Source organism: Ambystoma mexicanum, chromosome 6p (assembly GCF_040938575.1).
Source record: "Ambystoma mexicanum isolate Mex_15411 chromosome 6p, UKY_AmexF1_1, whole genome shotgun sequence".
In the NCBI taxonomy this organism is placed as follows: Eukaryota; Metazoa; Chordata; class Amphibia; order Caudata; family Ambystomatidae; genus Ambystoma; species Ambystoma mexicanum.
The window spans coordinates 1,058,127,293-1,058,147,445 of NC_090935.1; the positions used below are offsets into that span (position 1 = coordinate 1,058,127,293).

Below are 20,153 nucleotides of genomic sequence, written 5' to 3' on the forward strand. Positions count from 1 at the left end.
GTTTTTTCCTGGTGTACTCAGTTGGTTCCAGGCGGATGTCGTTACTGGATCCGAGCGTTCTAGCCAGCTGGTAAATGGCGATTATTTTTCTGTAGGAATTCTGCTCCTTGGCCGTGGATTGCTTTGTGCGTTATGCACATTGTTTTGAATGAAATACGTTTTTTGACTGGAGGCCAGTGTAGCATATTTAGCGCAGGAGCGATGTGGTCTCTTCGCGATAGTTTGAGGAGTCTGGCCGCTGCGTTCTGCATACATTGCAGTTTCTTCAGTAGATACTCTGGCATTTCGAGGTATAAGCTGTTGGCGTAGTCTATCCTGGAGATGATGAGGAAGAAGATGGCTAGTGTTTTGTGCGTAAAGGAGAGGAATGGCAGGATCTTTGTGATTGTGTGTAGATGGAACAAGCATTTTTTTCATTATTGCGTTTACTTGCGGTTCTAGTGTTAGCTCGTTGTCCGTTAGGATTACAAGGTTTTTAACTATTTTTTGAAGGTGTGTGTGTGTTAGGCAGAATTGAATTCAGTACCCTCTGAGACCACCACATACAATTAGGACTACAGGTGTAAGCAAAACCAACCTTTGGTATAAGTCTGTACTATACAGTTAGTGGTAGCGAGCTGAGCAGCAAGGGTTATCTAAAGAGGGAATGTGAGCAGTACAAGGATGTTAAACAGAGGTCTTACAATCAAAGTGATTCAAGTAGACACTTACACTCAAAGTTTCCTGGTAAAACACTTATTAATTTATTACACAGTCATTTAGAAAACATTTACTAGAAGGAGGCAACTTAATATTATACACAAATATACTTCATTACTGAACCAATATGTTTCTGAGAAAGATAGGCTCCCCTGAATTAGGAGCAAAATGGCATTTCAGTTACTTTAAATGGGAGTAAAAGGTACAAATTAATAGAATACATCACAAATACTTTTTTTTTAAAAAAAACTGTATTGGATTTTAACAATTTGAACGAGGCACAATCGTAATCAATAAAACATTCTTCATCATAAATCTAGTGTCTCTCCCCTCCCTCCCTCCATTCCCTCCACCAAGACCACAGGGCGTTCATCGGTATCCTTCGTGCCAGCTTACGAGCCAGGGCAATCGCTACTATGTGGAGCAACGGCACTGTAGCTCGTCGCTAGAGTCAAGACTCTGCTCCTGAATTGCGGTTTCCCATGCTCCGGTCTCGGCTGTTATCCAATTCCTAAGGTCCCCCTAATATTGTGCCTCCTTTAGGCATTTTGGGCTTTTCCATCCCATGGCTATACATCTTTTCGCTGTAATATATAGTAGATCTTTGAGTCTGTTAAGGGGTTTGTTTTTCCTGCTGCGTTTGTAGTTGCCCAAAATGCAAGCGGCAGGCGCATGAACTTCCACTTCAATATCCGCATCGGCTACTCTTTCTTCGATTTGTGTCCAGAAACCCTGTATTACTGGGCAGCCCCAGAACATGAGTCATTGCAGCCTTGGGCTCGTTGCATTTGGGGCATAGCTGCGTTCCCGCGCCCCTGAACCTCGATATGGCTTCTGGAGTGAGGTAGGCTCTGTTGGTGATGTACAGTAAACGGGCATTTTTAGAGATTTTTTTGTGGTAGTGGGTTATCTCTTCCCATTCTTTATCTTCAAATTCAAGGCCCCATTTTCCCATTTCACCTTGCATTTGAGCTTGTTTCTGGTTGTACCTTGCATCAGGGCCTCAGTCTCGTGAGGTTTTGTGGCCTCCGTCGGCGGCGTCTAACAGTCTCTATGGTCTCGTAATCTGTTGCAGGGCTGGCGGCCTCAGGCCATATGTCCTTCATGGCTTGTATCACTGCTCTATGGAGCAAGAACTGTCCGGCAGGTAGCCCTGTGACCTCACTGAGTTTGGTGAACGTTAAGATCTCTTGTTCTTGGACCAAGTCTCCCAACGTGGCCACCCCGTAGGGTTCCCATTGGTTACGCACTTCCAGGTGTCCCCATGCGCGTTTCGCCATAATTGCCGCTATGGGGGCTTGCGGGGAGTATGGATCTGCTGTTCCGACCGTTTTGCAGGCCCGTTTCCAGAGCTGGATCCCCAGCCTGGCCAAGTATGGACAGTGTCGTGTAGTACCCCCCCTCAACCCAAAGTAGGTCTCTAGTAGGCGGGGTAGAGCAGGTTGGAGGAGTCGGGTGTCTGCCGTAGTCTCATCGGCCATCCATCCCATCACATGCCTCAGCTGACTAGCAAGGTAGATCACAAATACTTTCTTAGGCAGTGCAAATAGTTTCAGTTCACTAGAGGACTTGATTCAGTTCCATAGGCCTAGGCCAAAGTCAATGGCCTAGTGTCTTGGACAGGAAAGAGCAGTTCTTGTAGTAACCGGTTAAGTCGTTGTCAATGTTCTCAGAAGTAGTTTGTACGAAAAAGATCATATGTTGGGTCACAAGTTGATTAGGCCTGCAAGTTGGGAAAGTTCCACAAACTTTCACCGTGAGAGATGCGTTCTCTCAATTGGGTTGGCACAGTACCTTAATATGAAGCAAAAGATGCAGCTGAAGACGTTGGTTCCTGGCAGTTGCTGCAGATCTCACTGTTCCTGAACCTCAGTCATGGGGACAAGAGGGAGGTCGGGGGAATCCTGTACTGCACGGGATCGTCGGAAAACGCGGACAAAATGGAGTTACTTCAGTTCGAGTAGCTGTAGTCAAGCACACAAGCTGGTGCCTTCCCCCTGGTTAAACCTAACCAGCTCAGGGAATGGTGTCCAGGTGGCTTACGAGTTGATTGGTCCCACCAACTCAAAGGGAGAAGTCGTCCTTGAAGGGCTTCTCTGTCAAGATGAACTTGGTGATTCAGACCTGCAGCAGGGCTTCACCGGGCAAACCAACGGTCCAGGAGTTGCAGCAGCTGTCCTCTTCCAGCTATTTTTCGGGTCTTTCGTTCCAGTCGTCAACTCTGCTTTCCAGTCCAAGAGACTCCCCTTTTAAATAGTTTTCTCCCTTTCATTCCATCCTAGCAGCCACTCACCCAGCCAGACCGTCAGCCAGCCAGCCAGCCAATCACTCCAAAAACAAATGGCGAAAAAAGAAGACCGTTTAAACAAAGGTGCTCAAGGCGCCATCTTGAAAAACATGGTTCCTGCATTTTTTTAGCTACCGGTGTTCGCGGTCGTGAAAAATCATGGTAGTTTGTTGTAAAACCACTGCCACCAGCCATTTCGATAGGAAAGGGTAGCATTTGACTGCTACACCAGTTTCTAGACACAGGGGATACTAGGTAACCCCTCCAGCACTCTATACGAAGATAGTGTGTGCTGGGTCTACGAATTTAAAAAGACTAGCAAACCTTTTGGAAGTTTAAAAACATAAAAACAAAGAAAAGACATCCCTGTGTCACTGCACTCAGAGTGCAGTCTAACACACATGAAAAGATGCCTGTGGAGTCATCTTAAAACTCCATAATCAAAGAACACAACAGTAAAACACACATCAAAATACATGAAAAAGTGGGAAAAGGCTCACACTCTTTCCAGGTAAAAAAATCAAGTCCTCAAAATCCAGCAAAGTTGCTGGGGTCTCTAAGGTGAAGGGAATTGGCACATTTATGAGAATTCTCCCCAACAGTGGGCGCTGTTCATAGTTCTGTTGACCAAGGGATGTATTGGTTGACTTCCTGGTTTCTGGAGATGATCATGATTTCTGCCTTGCCCGTGTTGAGATTGAGGCTTTTGTGTTCATCCAATCGTAGAGTTCTTTCAGACAGTCTACTAGCGTTGTTTTGTCCTCTTGTACATCTTCAATTTTGTAGATGATTTGGGGGTCATCTGCGTAGTTGAAGCAGGTGAGGTTGTGCCATTTGAGGAGGTTGATTAGTGGGGTCAAGTAGATGTTGAAGAGTAGTGGGGATAGGGAAAAGCCTTGCGGTACTCCACAGGTGGTGGCTCTCGGCACTGATTTCAATGGTTTTATCCATACTGTTTATTCTTTCAGATAGGAATGATTTAATCCAGGCCAGAGTTTCTTCCCGTCTTCTAATTAGGATGTTGTAGTTGACTGTGTCGAAAGCTGCTGATCGGTCGAGTAGTATCAATGCAGAGTTTCTGTTGGAGTCTGAGCTGCTCTTTATGCTCCGAACCAGAGTGTGTTTTTATTATTATTATTATTTGTTTATAACGTGCCAGAGCCCGCAGGCATCAGGGCGCACACAGACACACAGGACGACAAAAAGAAGAGGGACGGGACAAGGCTGAAGGGTACCAAGACAGATTGATCTCGGCAAAGAGAACAGTTTTCAGTGATTTCTTAAAGGAAGAAAGGTTAGAGACCGATCTCAGGGCTGAAGAAAGGTCATTCCAGATCCTGGATGCGCAATTGGCAAATGATCTACCCAGCCCCTTCAATTTCTTAAAGAGGGGGCGGGGAAACAAGATTAGTATTGGTTGATCTTAGTGAGGGTAGCGAAGCATACCATGAGACCGTTGACTACCTGGGTGCCTTCCCATATAGGCATTTGTGTAACAGAGTCGCTCCTTTGTATTGACATCTAGCTATAACTGGAAGCCAGTGGAGTTCCTGTCAATAGTTAGAAAAGTGACACTCTCTTGGGGCTTTCTTGATAATCCGGACTGCATCATTTTGGATGATTTGTAGGCGTTGGATGCTTTTTTATTTATCCGCCCCTATTAGGAGCATGTTACAGTAGTCTATTTTTGACACTTCTATTTTTGGTACGGTAGGTGCTGAAACAGTGAGTATGTTAGGTTTGGTAACCGAACGGTCAGATGAGTGTTCATATATTTTAACTTTGGGCTTGGGGTGTTGTGCAGCCTTCTGGACGCCAGAGGTTGTCTCCACATCACAACCTGATGTCGGCCTTACAGAAATGGGGGCTAGCTGAGAGGAAACTATTTGCGTTTTCCTCTGTCTCTTGCTCTTCTGTTTCACTCTCAAAACCAATGCACGCTTCCTGTGCTTTGAGATCTTCTGCAGTAGCGGTAGATTCTGCTCATTTCTTTTTGGCCTGGATAACGTAGGCTGCCCACCTCTTTTTTTGACACTCTTTCAATGGTTTCGGCTTATAACGCTTGCAGGCTTTGCATAGAGTTGTCGCATTGCACACTCAGTGCATGTCCTTCCAAGGGAATTTGATATTGCACAGAGGGCAGAATTTAAATGGAGTTTTCTCCATTGGGTAGCCAGGAAACAGGCGAGCTAGAACTAGTATATGCAGGTGAATCTACAGTGGGTGTTAAAGGTATTCTCTATAAACCCATGTGTATATGAAAGTATAATTTAGCCCCACCCCACTGCATTGCTTTTACGGCATGGTGCCGTTCGGCATCCAATTCGGCGTCCGATGCTAATATGCAGCGCCACTCTCTAGTCGTGTTAGATGCAGTCGCTCTGTGAGGTGGGACTCGGTTAAGCCTCAGCATTCAATTTCCACACTCTCACAAGTGAAGGTGCATTTTGCATACAACCTTAATGGCGGAAAAAAACAATCTGAGGACGTCAACGTGCGAAGGATCATGGGTACCCATACATGTAGGTTAGGGAAAGTGTTACAGATACACACCCTGTCGGCGCCCACTTTTTCCAAATTCAAAAAAACTCCACACCAACCACTCGATGGCGGCCTATGCAAAGCATGTGATTCTAAGAAGATTCACAAGCTCCAGAAATACTATTCTTCATTTTTACCTGCATGTGTTTGGACTTAATAAATGCAGTGTTATTATACATCTGTGTGGAGATTTATTTCTTGACTATCTCCAAGTAGGTTAATTCTATCTACCTACCAAACCAAATGATCTCACAATTCTAAGCCTTATTACTCAGTCTATGATACTTGGAGAGTTTAGGGTGAAATCCCTCGCTGATTCACAAGGTGACCTCTCAGAGCCCCCATGCAAGTGGTAGTTTTGAAAATCCCTCCTAACAAGTACATAAACCGCCTTGGCAGTCTCGGACTTTGACTTTACTTTGAGTAAAATTCAATCAGTTTACAAAGAAAATAGTGTGCTCTCACATCAGTTTCACATTTACCACAAGGGCACATGTGTACGAGTGTGATACAAATACAATATCAATATCAATGTGTGTGGTATATATGGAATTAAACCCACAACCGTATGTAATATGGCGATGGTAAGCCACAACGAATTTCATGATAGTGGAATGAGACAAGTTCCTTTATAATATGACAGAACAAAGAGGTTGCTCGCAATATCCTTCTGATGTACGGTTACGGGTATTTCATTCCTTATCATACATGGCAGCACCATCATCATCTTTACTACTTGGTTCATTACTTCATCTAATGCAATATATCTTCCAGATACATGAAATCAATGTAGAACTTGTTCAGGGGAAACAAAACAATAGTATGCAGCTTGTAATGTGTTGCAGAAAAAACAAATAGTTTAAGCAGTTTAATACAATCATTTACAAAAAATGTTTGTGGTTTAAAATAAATGGTCACATGCAGATTCTTGGTTTCCTGTGTTAAACTCAAGCAGTGCGCAAAATAAACATACTACCATAATCCTGATTAATTAATAAGGGCTGTAAAGTGTTACAGAAATCCATTTAACAAAGGAATCTGATAAGCTACTTAGGGCTATCATCAACTTCTCCAGCAGCAGCTTGAATTCGGCTCTTTGATGGCTCAAGCAGGAGGCATTGTCATGTCACAGCTCAACTGTAATAATGCATGCATTACAGTTTCCGAATGATAACATTTTTCTTATTATAGGCGAGTAGTGATGTCATTACTGTTCTGTGATGAGGAAATTCACAGGCTTTTATAAAGGTATTGCAGGCCTCCATCTATTATATATAGTAATATATGATAGAGCAAAATCATCGCTCAATAGATAAGGCAAAACTTAATTGCATTGAATTTTTGCAAAATGCTATTGCTTATAACTGTTTAACTGTTTGATTAATCTGGGGCAAGCCCAAGGTGCCAACTACAGGCCAAATCGAAGCACCTGACGCTAGGAATTAGATTCCCTCACAGAAGCAGAAACCTACGGCGAAGGACCCGGATAAGGATGTGCAGGTACGCATTCTTCAAATTCACCACACAGATCCAATCTGTGGCCCAGATCCAAATCTGGGCAGCTAATCATTCAACCTTTATAGGGAACATTGCAGGATGAAGTCTGCCAAATCCAAAATGGTGCCCAGGCCAGCCTAGTTTGACTTTGGCACTGTAAACAGCAGCTAGTAGAAGCCCTGGTCTCATTCTGGAGGTGGCACCACCACGATGCCTCTCATTGTGATCTGTTTTGATATTTCTTCACACAAAGGGGGCACTCACATCTGCTTTGGGGGGTGGTGGAGAAAAAAGGGTGAAGAGGCAATAAAACCTCTGCTGGCAACCAATGCCTCCTGAGGGGACTGTATAGCTGTAGATATGAAGGGAAATCCTCACTCCCACCAGAGTAGTGTAGGACCGACCCAAACATCACTTACAGGATTTCATCTGAAGCAGGGAGGTGCTGTTTTTCCTCTGTACACTGGGTGACCTGCCCTGCCGTCTTAACTTGCGCTCTTGCAACCCGCAAAAACCCACAAAGGAACAGGAACGTGATTCCAACCTGGAGCTGCTGGGTTTTGGGTCGGTGGTTTAGTCAAAATAGAAGAGTTTTTAACTTGAGGGTGCTTGTGATTTCCTTAGTAAGCTTGTCTTGTCTTGTAAAGAAAAAGATGAACACCAAAGGGAAGGCCAAAGGCCTTGTCTAGCAGTCCTTTCTTGAACTTAGTGGCATGAGGATGGCTGGGGGATGGAGGAGATCCCAAGAAGACTTGCTCGGCCTTAAGCCTGGATCCTGTGGTTTAGGGATAATTTTGCAAAAGGGTTCTTTAAAGCAATCCTTCATTGGCTCAGAGCGCATCAAAGCTTAAAATTTGGCAAACAAAGGGTCTTCAGATGCTTGACTGCTCCTACTTTGTTGCAGAGTAACAGATCTCTCAGGTAACCAGAGACTTCGATGAGGACTCTTGATGTTGCTGCCATATTGGCATAGCCAACCACGGATCCACATGCTACAGTGGGAGGATATAAGAGCCAGCGACTAAGACGGCAGGAGCGGCATGAGAGTCAGCACTGACCATTTCATTCTTGGCGCAAATGGATCCCTGCCCAAAGGAGAACTGGGTTATGCAGTGATACAGTCACCTGGAAAAATAATCTGCTACGTGCTGACATTTTCCCAGGTGCCATTTTCACATAGACCAGGACAAGAAGTAGATCTCGGGCACTGGTCCCCCTGATTCCTGTGTGGAAATTATGACACCAGCCTCGGTGTGTAACAGGTTCATGGCCAAAGTGTCCAGTACAAATTTGACTCCTTCGGTTGTTTCAGAACTTCCTGAGGCGGAACTTCTATCCAATCAGTCTGTACCAAGGAAACTTATTTTACTGGGCAAGATGAAGAACTTAGTCTCCCAGAGACTTTAACTATGAGCCAACGACAACACCAACGGCCTTAAAGGGAAATATCCATTTTGCAGGAGTGGGACCACATGCAGAGGCTAAAGCAACAATGGAGATGGCTCCAGCAGTGTGGCATAATCCGTGAAAGGTAGAGTGCCGTGGTTCAGCAGGCAACATGGCACACCAGTAAGAACTGCCACTGCAGCAAGACAACAGTGGTGGCTGCCAAGGCCCAAAGAAGTAGGTGTGGTTGTGTGTTGCTGTTCCCAACATTATTCCTGGTTGCAGCATAGCCCAGCACCAAGGTCGGAGAGCTTGGCAGCAGGAAGTGGAATTAAACAGGCCCAGACAACGGTCCAAGGAGAACAGCCCTGGCCCAAGCAGACTCTCATTAGCCTATGAGGTTCAGAAGATATTAGACATCTTGGCAGTGGATAAGGTTCTTCAGACAGGGGTGCGGAATTCCTAGAGCCCCACTCCCAGGACAAGTTCTTTGTCGTCAGGGACAACAATATTTCAAAAGACCATGGTCCCCTGGGTAAGTAGACAGCAGATAACGTCTGGATAGGGTTTTTGGACTTTCAAAATACACGCTTTGAAATATTGTGTATATGGGGGCATAGCAGGTGCCAATATGTGTTGGGTACTCGACGGCATCGCTCAAGCAACTGTGTGTTGGATGATGAAGACCCATGCAGGACATCCAAGAGCTGAAAACCTGGAACGGAGCTTAGCCTAGGAGCCAGGTGCCAGCCATCATGGTCTAACTGGTCCTACAATTGCAGCAACAGCACAAATGGCAAAAAAGGTCTACAGCACTCAAGTAATCTGCTTACATTCGAAAAATATGGCTGAACGTGGTGTATGAAACAGGGTTTACCCATTTATTCCCACACTCACAGTGGCTTGCCTAAACCAGCCCACCAAGCGCACAAACAAAAGGTGTCAGCGGCCAGCCAATCAAGTTGACCCAAAGAAAAAATTAAACACCCAGGCCCACCCCCACATGAAGTGTAAGGGCTGTCCAAGGCCAGAAACCAGTATAGAACAGTGCAATCTTCTACAGAGGGTGCCATGATGGGCTCACAAAGAGCCCATGTGGGAACATCTGGTATTTTATGCCTGTGCTTTCCACTGACAAAAGAAATCCCCTAAAACAAAATGGGGAGAGCAGGACTGAAAAAGTCAATCTGTAATGGCTACATAAAGGTACTTTGGGCTAATAATATAGTAAATAAGCCTACGCTTGTTTTGGATTTACAAATAAATTGCAAATGCCACCAGCCTATTGCCTAGAACCAATGTAGGGTGATAAAATCACCCTACGTCAACAGTGGGTTCAGAAAGTACCCCAGTCCTAAGAGCCATGTGAGCTACCACTGGACTATATACTAGCAAAAGAGAGCAGTGGCAGGGGGACTTCAATAAAAGTCCATCTGACCACAAGCATACATCAGAAAATCCAAGGGAGGGAGGGGGGGGGGGGAATAATAGTCTCATAAAACAATAAAACATGGCTGCAGAACACTAAAAAACATACGTCTGACCTAACAGGAAAAATGTCAAAACCAAATGTACTGCCACAAAACAAGTAAAGAGGAGCAAAAGGGAAACCAAAATGGCAATGGGACAAAATAACCAGTAAGTGGAGGGAAATTACAATGGCTCTAAGTAACTCTTTAAAACCATTCTTCAAAGTTCAAAACAGAAAGGTTCAATAAAAGGGCACACTCTTGGTAAACACAGATTTACTAGATGGGGCCCGATTTAACCATAGGAATTTCTCTGGCTGGCTTAGACCATCTTACAATGCCCAAGAATCAAAACTCAGTACGTTCAGATACCAAGAAGGAAGAGTGATCAGAGGGAGAGACCATATTAAATTACATGTAAGCAGTAAACCTTTCACTAGTTGAAGACTTAATGAAGACTGAAGATAAAATGTTCAGGTGGTAGCTTACTTGTGAGTTGTCTTTTTCTTCATTATGCCGAGAGAAACACTTCCTACATTTCCTGCAAGGTAGCATACAAAAAAAAAAAAATGACTGAAGGGATGATTGATTAAAAGAAAAATCACAAATACATGACAATCAAGCATCACAAAATATTCAAGAATGTCTAGCTAGTGGGACAGTCTACAGTATAAGAGAGACAGGTATCTCGCCATTGTACCAGTTTCTCTCAGTTTGATATGATCTGAAAATGCTTAGAAGTTTTAGAAATATAGAGCATCAGTTCATAATCAGCAGTGTTTCTAAGCTGGGGGCTAGCAGTTTGCCAGGCTGGCAGAATCATCACTTAAATTATTCTGTAAACATTAAGTCTAGCTTAGCCACTACCTACTGCTAATATCTTGCAACCCTTCTTGACTTCACTTACAATGCCGTAGTAAACAACATAGGATAATAGTTCCACTGTTTAGTCCTGAAGACTAAAGATAGGGACTGCAGGATGCTGTCCAACTCTGCAATCACGGAAACAGGTTTTGACATGGCTAGGTTGTCTTAGTCTTCAAATTTTGCATTGAAGAAATCTGACAAATATTATGTAAACAAGTGAAAGCAGTCCTATAGCATGAGAACAAATTGTGTTGTAGAAACTCCAATTTAAAAATTTAACTATTCATTCCAACATACCGTAACAGAGTTTGATGCATTAAACATGTATTAAATGTTAAAAATGGCTTTAAGTTGGGAGAACACTGTTTTTTTTATTATAAACATAGGCTGCAACTAAAATACCACACATTTTACCATTGCCACATACTCCTATTGAGTTCTTAACATGTTTTCTTGAACAACCGTTACACCACACTTTCACTGAAGGTTGAAAGGCATGGAGTACTGAAGGCATCTGGAGGATGAGGATGACGCTGTAAGACTCAGTTTGTAATGTTGAGCAAGTGAGGCGACATGCATGCTCACGTTCGATATTAAGAAGGTGGGAAATAACAAGACTCTTGAGAAATTGCACCAAAACAAAAGAAACGAGAAGGTGGGGCGACCAGCAAGAATGACAAGGAGAGGAATTAATAGCAGCAGCATGCACAGATACAGAGCCGGCCCAAGAGATGAAGAGGATCATGCAAGAGGAGCAGAAGAACAAGTTACTTACCCCTGGTAAGGTTCTTACGACTGGATATTCCTCCAACCTATTTCTCATCTTTGACATGTAATGTCCAGCTTTGGCAATTTTTCGTCAGGGGCGTCCTGCATCGAGCCCATGTCCCTCGTAGGCCTCCATCAAGGGTAACGTCATTGGATATTATGAGTAGCACACACAGCGCCCGTTCGCCTCAGTTCTGTTTTTCCCCTCCTAGTGCAGCAGATATGCCTTTAACACGGGCCTGACAGTACTCAGCCTTGTTGGAACGAAAGGTGCAATAGCATGGGAAATTCTACAGAAGGGCAGGTTGGGAGGGCGATGAGGAATACGTTGGAGGAACATCCAATCGAAGGAACTTACCAGGGGTAAGTAACTTGTTCTTCGAATGGATTGTGTCCTCCAACGTATTCCTCATCTTTGACAGACTCCCAAAGCAGTATCCATGATAGGAGAGGGGTGAAGAATGTAGACATGCAGATTTCATTTTTTTTTTTTTAAACGGTAAAGTACTGCCTTACCAAAAGCAACAGTAAACGTGTGTACTGATAACCACGTTGCATGTTTTTAATAGGGAAACCCCTTTGCAGCGCTGTCGAGGTGGCCATGCCTCTGGTGGAATGAGCACAGAAGCCCTCGGGAGGGTCCTTGCCTGCCAGTCTATAGCATTCAGAAATAGTGAGGAGGATCCACCTAGACAAGGTCTGTTTTGAAACAGCCTGGCCCAGTTTGTGTCCTGTATATCCTACAAAGAGCTGGTCATCCACTGTCAACTTGGACATTCTAGAGATATAGAAGCTTAATGCTCTCCTAGGGTCCAGCCTATGGACCCTTTCCTATTCCTACTTAGGATGTGTAGGAGGATAGAAGTCTGGCAGCACAATTTTCTGACTTAAGCGAAAGCCCGAAACTACCATAGGTAGAAAGGAGAGTTTCACCCTCAACACCACCATGTCCTTGCGGAACATAGTAAAGGGTTGCTTGGAGGAAAAGGCCCACAACTCGCTCACTCTACGTGCAGATTGAATAGCAACCAATAGAATTGTCTTAAAGGTTAATAATCTCAACAGACATGTGTGCAAGGAGTTCAAAAGGGGCATACATCAGAAATTTCAAAACCAGGTTGAAGTCCCAAACCGGAACCTGAAAAGTAGATGGCAGGAACACATTTGTGGTCCCGTTTAGAAACTGATTGATCAGTGGAATCTTGAAATAGGAGCATTCCTCAGAAGAGTGCTTAAAAGATTGAAAGTGCTGCCAAGTAACCCTTAATGGTTCCAACCTGAAGACCCTTATGTGCTAATGAAAGCAAAAAGGATAGAACATCCAGAGTTGTACACTGAAAAGGATCAACATTCTTTTCTCTGCACCAGTCGCAAAATGTATTCCAACAGCAACAGTACAGAGACTTTGTTGCTCGCCGCCTGGCTGAAAGCAACACCTCCATTACGTCATCCGGAAGGTCCCAATCCTTGTACCTCAAACTTTCAGATACCAAGCCAAAAGGTTGAGAGTCTTGACCTCTGGATGGAGAACCCGATCTTCCTCTCACGAGACAAGACCCTCTCTTTGTGGAAGATGTTTCGGAGGACAAATGGACATGTCCAGAATGTCCGGGTACCACGTGCTCCTGGCCCAATCCGGGGCAATGAGGATCATGTGAGTCCCGAATCTTCTCAACCTCCTGAGTACTCGTGGATTGAAGGGGACTGGAGAAAATGCATACAGCAGCGGGAAATGCCTATACACCATGAATGCGTCTCATAGAGCTAGCGGAGGAAATTCCCTTAAGCAGTACAGCTCGCACTTCCGGTTGACACCAGTCGCGAACAGATCCACTTGAGGGGTTCCACAAAGGGCAAAGATCTCTTGAAGGACTTCCTGAGCTAGTTCCCATTTGTGTGAGACTGTGACCTGCATGCTAAGAGCATCTGCCGCCGTGTTCTCCTCCCTGGCTAGGTGCACTGCCGATAGGGAGATTCCTTCTTGTATAGCCCAGGACCAGAGCTGCATTGCCTCTCTGCACAGTGGTAGTTTCCCTATGCCGCCTCTCTTGTTTAGGTAGTGTATGGCCACTGTGGTGTTCGTCATTATCAGGACATTCTTTCTCCACACAGACGGCAGAAAAGCCTTCAGCGTTAGTCAGATTGGTCTCAGTTCCAAAAGATTGATGTGTAGCCTGGACTCCGATGGAGACCAACAACTACTTATTGTCAGATCGTTGGCGTGAGCTCCCCACCCTGTGAATGAGGCATCCGTCACTACAGTGATCTCCGCCCATGGTTGCCAAAAGGGTTCTCCCTTCAGAACATTTTCCTCGCAGGCCTACCACAGAAGATCCTGCGAGACCCTGGTTGGAATCTGAACACGGTCCGACATCTTGCCAGAGAACTGGGACCATTGTGTCTGGAGAGCGCACTGAAGGGATCTCTTTCAAAGGCGCGCCTCTGGCACCAGAAAAATGCAGGATACCATGAGGCCGAGCAACCTCAAGAATTCGAAGGCCGGAAGACTCTGGGCACTCTGGAATTTTGTTACTATATGGAGAATGTATTGAGCCCTCACCTTGGGTGGCAAGCACTTTCCCAAGGATGTGTATAACACAGCCCCGATGTACTGGAGCTGCTGGAAAGGTGTCATATGGGACATCTTGAAATTGAGGGAGAAGCCTGAGTTTGTGAAGGGTGTGGCAAGTAACATTGAGATGATTCGAATCGGGAGAACGCGCACTGATCAGCCAATCGTCCAGGTAAAGGTAGACTTGAATCCTTCCCTCTCCCTCTCCTGAGATGCGCTGCCACCAACGCCATTCGTTTGATGAAGACCCTCAGGGTGGAGGTCAACCCGAATGGCAGGACCCAAAACTGATAGTGCGGGCCGCCAACCGCGAATCTCAGGTATTTCCTGTGCTGAAGATGGATTGGCACATGAAAATAAGCATCCTGAAGGTCCAATGACACCAACCAATCCTGAAGCAGGAGGGCCTGACGGATATGAGAAAGATTGACCATCTTGAACTTGTCCTTCCTGAGGAACTTGTTCAAGTATCTCAAGTCCAAGATGGGTATCAGTCCCCTGTCCTTTTTGGGAATCAAAAAATATGGGGAATACCAACCCTTGTTCCTCTCCGCTACAGGCACCGTTTCTATAGCTCCTTTCTCTAGCAGGGTCAAGATTTCCTGCACAAGGAGCGGATCCGGAATCCTCAAAGAGTGTTTTTCCCTGGTTGATTGGTCTGAGGCATTTGTTTTAGAAATGGAAGGCAGTAACCATGGGCTATTATTTCCAGAGCCCAAGCATCTGTAGTAATGTCGCGCCATTCTTCGAGATGCTGAGACAGTCTGCCCACCACCGGCGAGCTGTGACAGAGGTCGATGGCAAAGAGGCTGCTGCTTCAGCTGGCTTGGCACCTCTACCACGTGCACCACGAGGAAATGTATATTGGCCTCTTTGACTTGCCATTCCTCTCGCCCTTCTAAATGAGGAGTAGTAGCGAAAAAATCTACCAGTGTCCGCTAGGACGAAAAGGCTGAAGTTGCCAAACAGCGACGCCTAAAGTCTTGGCCGCCGCTTTAGAGGTCTACAACTTCTCAATGCTCTCATCAGCCTTGCTACCAAAAAGATGAGACCCGTCAACTGACATGTTGAGAAGTCTAGCCTGCACATCAGGTGCAAAACCTGACTTTCGCAACCATGCAAACCTGCGTATCACGGTGCTCGTAGCCATGGACCTGCTGATGCTATCTGTAGAATCCAACCCAGACTGAGGGGACTCGCATCTGGCTTGCTTGCCGTCCTTAACAATAGCCAGGAAGCCGTCCCTTTCTTTCCCTTCGGGAATATGCTCTGCCGCCATAGAGATGCACTCCTACAGAGTGTATGAATATTGTGCCAGGGCACAGTGGAGTTGGCCGACTTAAACGTCATACTACCTGCTGAAAATACCTTACGCGCCCATCCATCCACGCGCTTATCATCCCTATGGGGAGGGATAGTAGGGTACATTGCCTGTTTCGAGGTAGCCGTGGCTGCCTGCACCACCAGACTCTCGGAGTGGGGTGAGTTGACAGGTAGCCGGGGTCGCTACTGGAGGGGCAGTATTTTCTTGTAAGAGATTAGTTTCCGGGATTTCCCAATTCCTGGCCACCCTTTTTTGCACAGCCACATGTAAAGGTAACACTGGATTTTTTTTTATATATACAAAAAGAAAGTCCAGTATTTCAACCGGTGTTGCTTAACACTCTTCCCCCATCAACGATGGAGTCAATTATCCAAAATACTTTATTTAAATCTCATCTATTTCATAAAAACAATCATAAAAATGATCATAGTACATAAAACATATATCATATGTTAAAACCACACAAGTAAGAACACCATAAGTGAAAAATGTTATAATCATTTCTTTAGGATCATACACTCTGATTCCTATGCCACACAATTGATGGCCTATTTCCTATTGGTGTAATGTAAACAACCCGACTTGTACAAGTTTCTGTCCTTCAGATACAATAATGTAGGACATTCTTCAGGGGATTTTTGACTTGTGCCGGAATTAATAATTCTTCTTTAGGGGAGAAACCTGTTAATCAAAAGCAAAAGGCACCCTATTAGTATCTAGTAATCCAGTATTAATCTTATTTTACTTAAATGGAAACCCTCATCCCTAAGAGGGTGAACAGTAGGTATGAATCCGACTACATACCTTTCATCCCATTGATAAATCCTGGGCCTGTTCTGTAAATCACCGCAGATTCCCAATTTCTTGAGGAATTCTTGCGTTTCCTTAATCTCTCCTTTCTAGGTAAAAATTGTCATGGGCAAAATTTAGAATTACGAGCAAAAATAGACTCAAGGGACTTAACACATACCTATTTCTATTCACTGTCAATCATCATTCTTATAGTCAAACTTACCTATCTCACTGCTGGTCTGTAATATAGTGAGGTAAGCGCTCTCAGTCCTGTGTCTTATTATTCCACACCCGTGGTAATTGGACCCTTTCCACCACTCTTTGAGGTTTAGTAGTCTGTGAGGAGACAGAGTCCCTATTTAGTGACCTCCCATCTCCCCATATATCATTACATACAATAACCTCCAACATCCAAGTGATAGAGGCCCTTCCCCTTACTTACTTCCAAAAGTTCCTTATTCCTGCCTCACTATTACTGTGTCTGCGTCCTCATCTGGAGATTCACCCATGGAAATGCGGGTCAAAAACAACCTCCTTAAATACCAGCTGACGATGTCAAAAGAGCGCGAATTCGCGGGTCACAACGTGACGCGATGACGTCATCGCGCACGAGCGTGACGTCGTGACGTCATCACGCACATTTTTTTTTTTTCCACACACTACAAATACAGTGCAACACATTAATAAAGACAAGTGTTTGAACAAGAATGAATGAACAAAATCTTAACAAATGTCACACTGCTCACATGGGCATTACATAATATTGCACACACTTTTGTATTTCAGAACACGTAGGGAACGCATGACTGACCCACACCATATCGAGTCTACGGGACCCCAACATCCTAGTCCTTCTCTACCAAGGTCAAATATTGAACACAACGGGCGGGAGGCACTCAACAGAGAGAGACACCCAAATGCATGTGTAATTAATCACCACACACCTCCTAGGCATTATGCCACTCCACACCTTCGTTCAATCCCTTAATATGGCTTTTGGATAGAAAAATGAGTTTTTGTTCTAAATGCAATAATTTTTTGTTAATAATCACTTGTGACCGACCTTTGATGTGTTTCAAAATACACCATTCAAAGTCATTATGTGAATGTTCCATTTCTATAAAGTGCTTGACCATAGGGGCCTGTACCACCTTGTTCCTGATGCAGCTTTTATGCTCAATCATTCTAGTTCTGCATTTTCTGTTAGTTTTGCCAATGTACATTCGTTTGCATGGACATATAATCAAATAGATCACATTATTTGTATTGCAATTGGTGTGTTCATTAATATTCCACATTTTATCTAGACCCAAATCTACATGCATACATCTAGAGGTAGAGGCACAAGAAACAACAGTCAGAGAGGCAATAACCAAAGACAGGCTTTTTTAGGCAGAGGAGGAGATCAGAGACAATGGGAACCAGAACGAATGCAAACAAGGAGCTACAGGGGTTGGTAGTCAGCCTTTCAAATATTCAGATTACTAAGGAAGAAGAAGAAGTACTAAACAATGGGTTAAATTTTGTACTCACCAAGTTTCACAATCCTTTTGACTTCAGGATTGAATTTAATCAGTTTATGCGGAAAGTTCACCTTAAAGAGTTTTTTATGGATAATACCTTTGATAAGGGAGACAATTGTAGTGGTTTGAGAAATCCATCAGTTTTTTGTGCACCAACCAACGCACATACAGTAGAATCCAAGGTTTCTGAAAAAAAGGTTTTGGAGGAGGTAACCAAATTAGAAACTAAGGGTATCCCTCACCATTCTAATTTGAGTATAACAGAACAAAAGATTTTGAAAAGTTTGGGCGCCAATGATAAGATAATTATCCGTCAAGCCGATAAAGGAGGCGCTATTGTAATCCTGAACAGGAGTGATTACATTAGTGAATGTGAAAGATTATTATCAGATGAACACCACTACCAAAAAATAGACAAAGATCCGAGTAATGATCTGTTGAATATCATCCGAGATAAAGTACACAAGGCTATGGATGAACACATGATTAGCAAACAAGAGGGTGATTTTCTGATTAGAGAAAACGGCCGCGTACCCATTTTCTATACATTACCGAAAATACATAAAAACCTGGAAAACCCGCCAGGTAGACCAATTGTTTCGGAGGTTAGTTCTCTCTTGGAACCACTTTCCAAATATGCAGATTTCTATCTAAGACCTTTTATTCCTACTATGAAAAGTTATATCAAGGATACTACGGATGCCATTAACAGAATAGAGGGCAATATTTTTGACCCCGGGGCTAATTTACTTATTTGCTTAGATATTCAAGCATTTTACACTAACATACCACAGTTGGCGACTTTGGAGGTAGTAGAGGAGACTTTATTGAAAAGAGAGGATGAGAATCCAGTATCCTCCTCTTTTATTAAGTGGTGCACAGAGATGGCCCTTACACAAAATTTCTTCCAATTTATGGGACAGTTTTACAAGCAGATTGAAGGGACAGCCATGGGTTCTGCCATGGCCCCGAATGTTGCCAATTTGTATGTTAACATGTTTGAGGAAACGGTTGTCTATAATGAACGCAATCCTTTTCAGAATAATATCGTATGTTGGTTGCGTTATATAGACGATATTTTCATTATCTGGAAAGGGAATGAAGAGGAGGCGAACCATTTTTTACAGTGGCTTAATCAACAAAATAGATACCTAAAATTTACCAGTAATATAAGCAATAAGGAAGTCAACTATTTAGATATCTGCATATATCACCAGAACGGATTTCTATTGGTCCGACCGTATACCAAAGCCACTGACAAAAATGCATTGCTGCACTTCAGGAGTCATCACGCCCAACATGTTAAGAACAATCTTCCTTTTGGGCAATTTTTACGACTGAAAAAGAATAGTAGCACCAATGAATCATATGAGGTTGGAGCGAATAATTTGATTACTAAATTGTTACATCGAGGCTATCCCACCCCTTTGGTTAAAAAAGCAGCCAAAAGAGCGTTTAACAATAATCGAGAATCTCTCCTTGATCAACAAATTCAGAGAGAAAGAAAGACAAAGGAGACGCCTCTAGTTTTTGTTAACACATTCAGCAATCTGTCATATAAAATTAAGGGCATTGTAACAAGAAATTGGAATAAGATCATGACCAAGGAAGTCGGGAGGCCTATTGTAGCTTTCAAAAAAAGCACCACTGTAAGAAATTTGATTATGAGAAATGATGTGAGCACTAAAAAGAAACCTGTGCAACAAACAATGTTATGGGGTCTCCCCCCTGTTGTGGGTCATTTCCCTTGTGGAACCTGTTGTATGTGCACCCAAACAAAGAAAACAGTGCATGTAGATTTGGGTCTGGATAAAATGTGGAATATTAATGAACACACCAATTGCAATACAAATAATGTGATCTATTTGATTATATGTCCATGCAAACGAAAGTACATTGGCAAAACTAACAGAAAATGCAGAACTAGAATGATTGAGCATAAAAGCTGCATCAGGAACAAGGTGGTACAGGCCCCTATGGTCAAGCACTTTATAGAAATGGAACATTCACATAATGACTTTGAATGGTGTATTTTGAAACACATCAAAGGTCGGTCACAAGTGATTATTAACAAAAAATTATTGCATTTAGAACAAAAACTCATTTTTCTATCCAAAAGCCATATTAAGGGATTGAACGAAGGTGTGGAGTGGCATAATGCCTAGGAGGTGTGTGGTGATTAATTACACATGCATTTGGGTGTCTCTCTCTGTTGAGTGCCTCCCGCCCGTACGTGTTCAATATTTGACCTGGGTAGAGAAGGACTAGGATGTTGGGGTCCCGTAGACTCGATATGGTGTGGGTCAGTCATGCGTTCCCTACGTGTTCTGAAATACAAAAGTGTGTGCAATATTATGTAATGCCCATGTGAGCAGTGTGACATTTGTTAAGATTTTGTTCATTAATTCTTGTTCAAACACTTGTCTTT

General features: G+C 43.7%; 1 protein-coding gene across 8 annotated transcripts in view; it reads right to left on the bottom strand.

The window, feature by feature from the left end:
* SPIN1 (spindlin 1) overlaps positions 1–20,153 on the bottom strand; it is a 454,964-nt gene that overhangs the window by 259,028 nt on the left and 175,783 nt on the right. For all 8 annotated transcript variants that reach the window (XM_069625665.1, XM_069625666.1, XM_069625663.1 and 5 more), the window contains one exon: positions 10,369–10,420. In XM_069625665.1, coding sequence (XP_069481766.1) covers positions 10,369–10,420 — 52 coding nt within the window. The remainder of the gene's footprint in view (positions 1–10,368; positions 10,421–20,153) is intronic.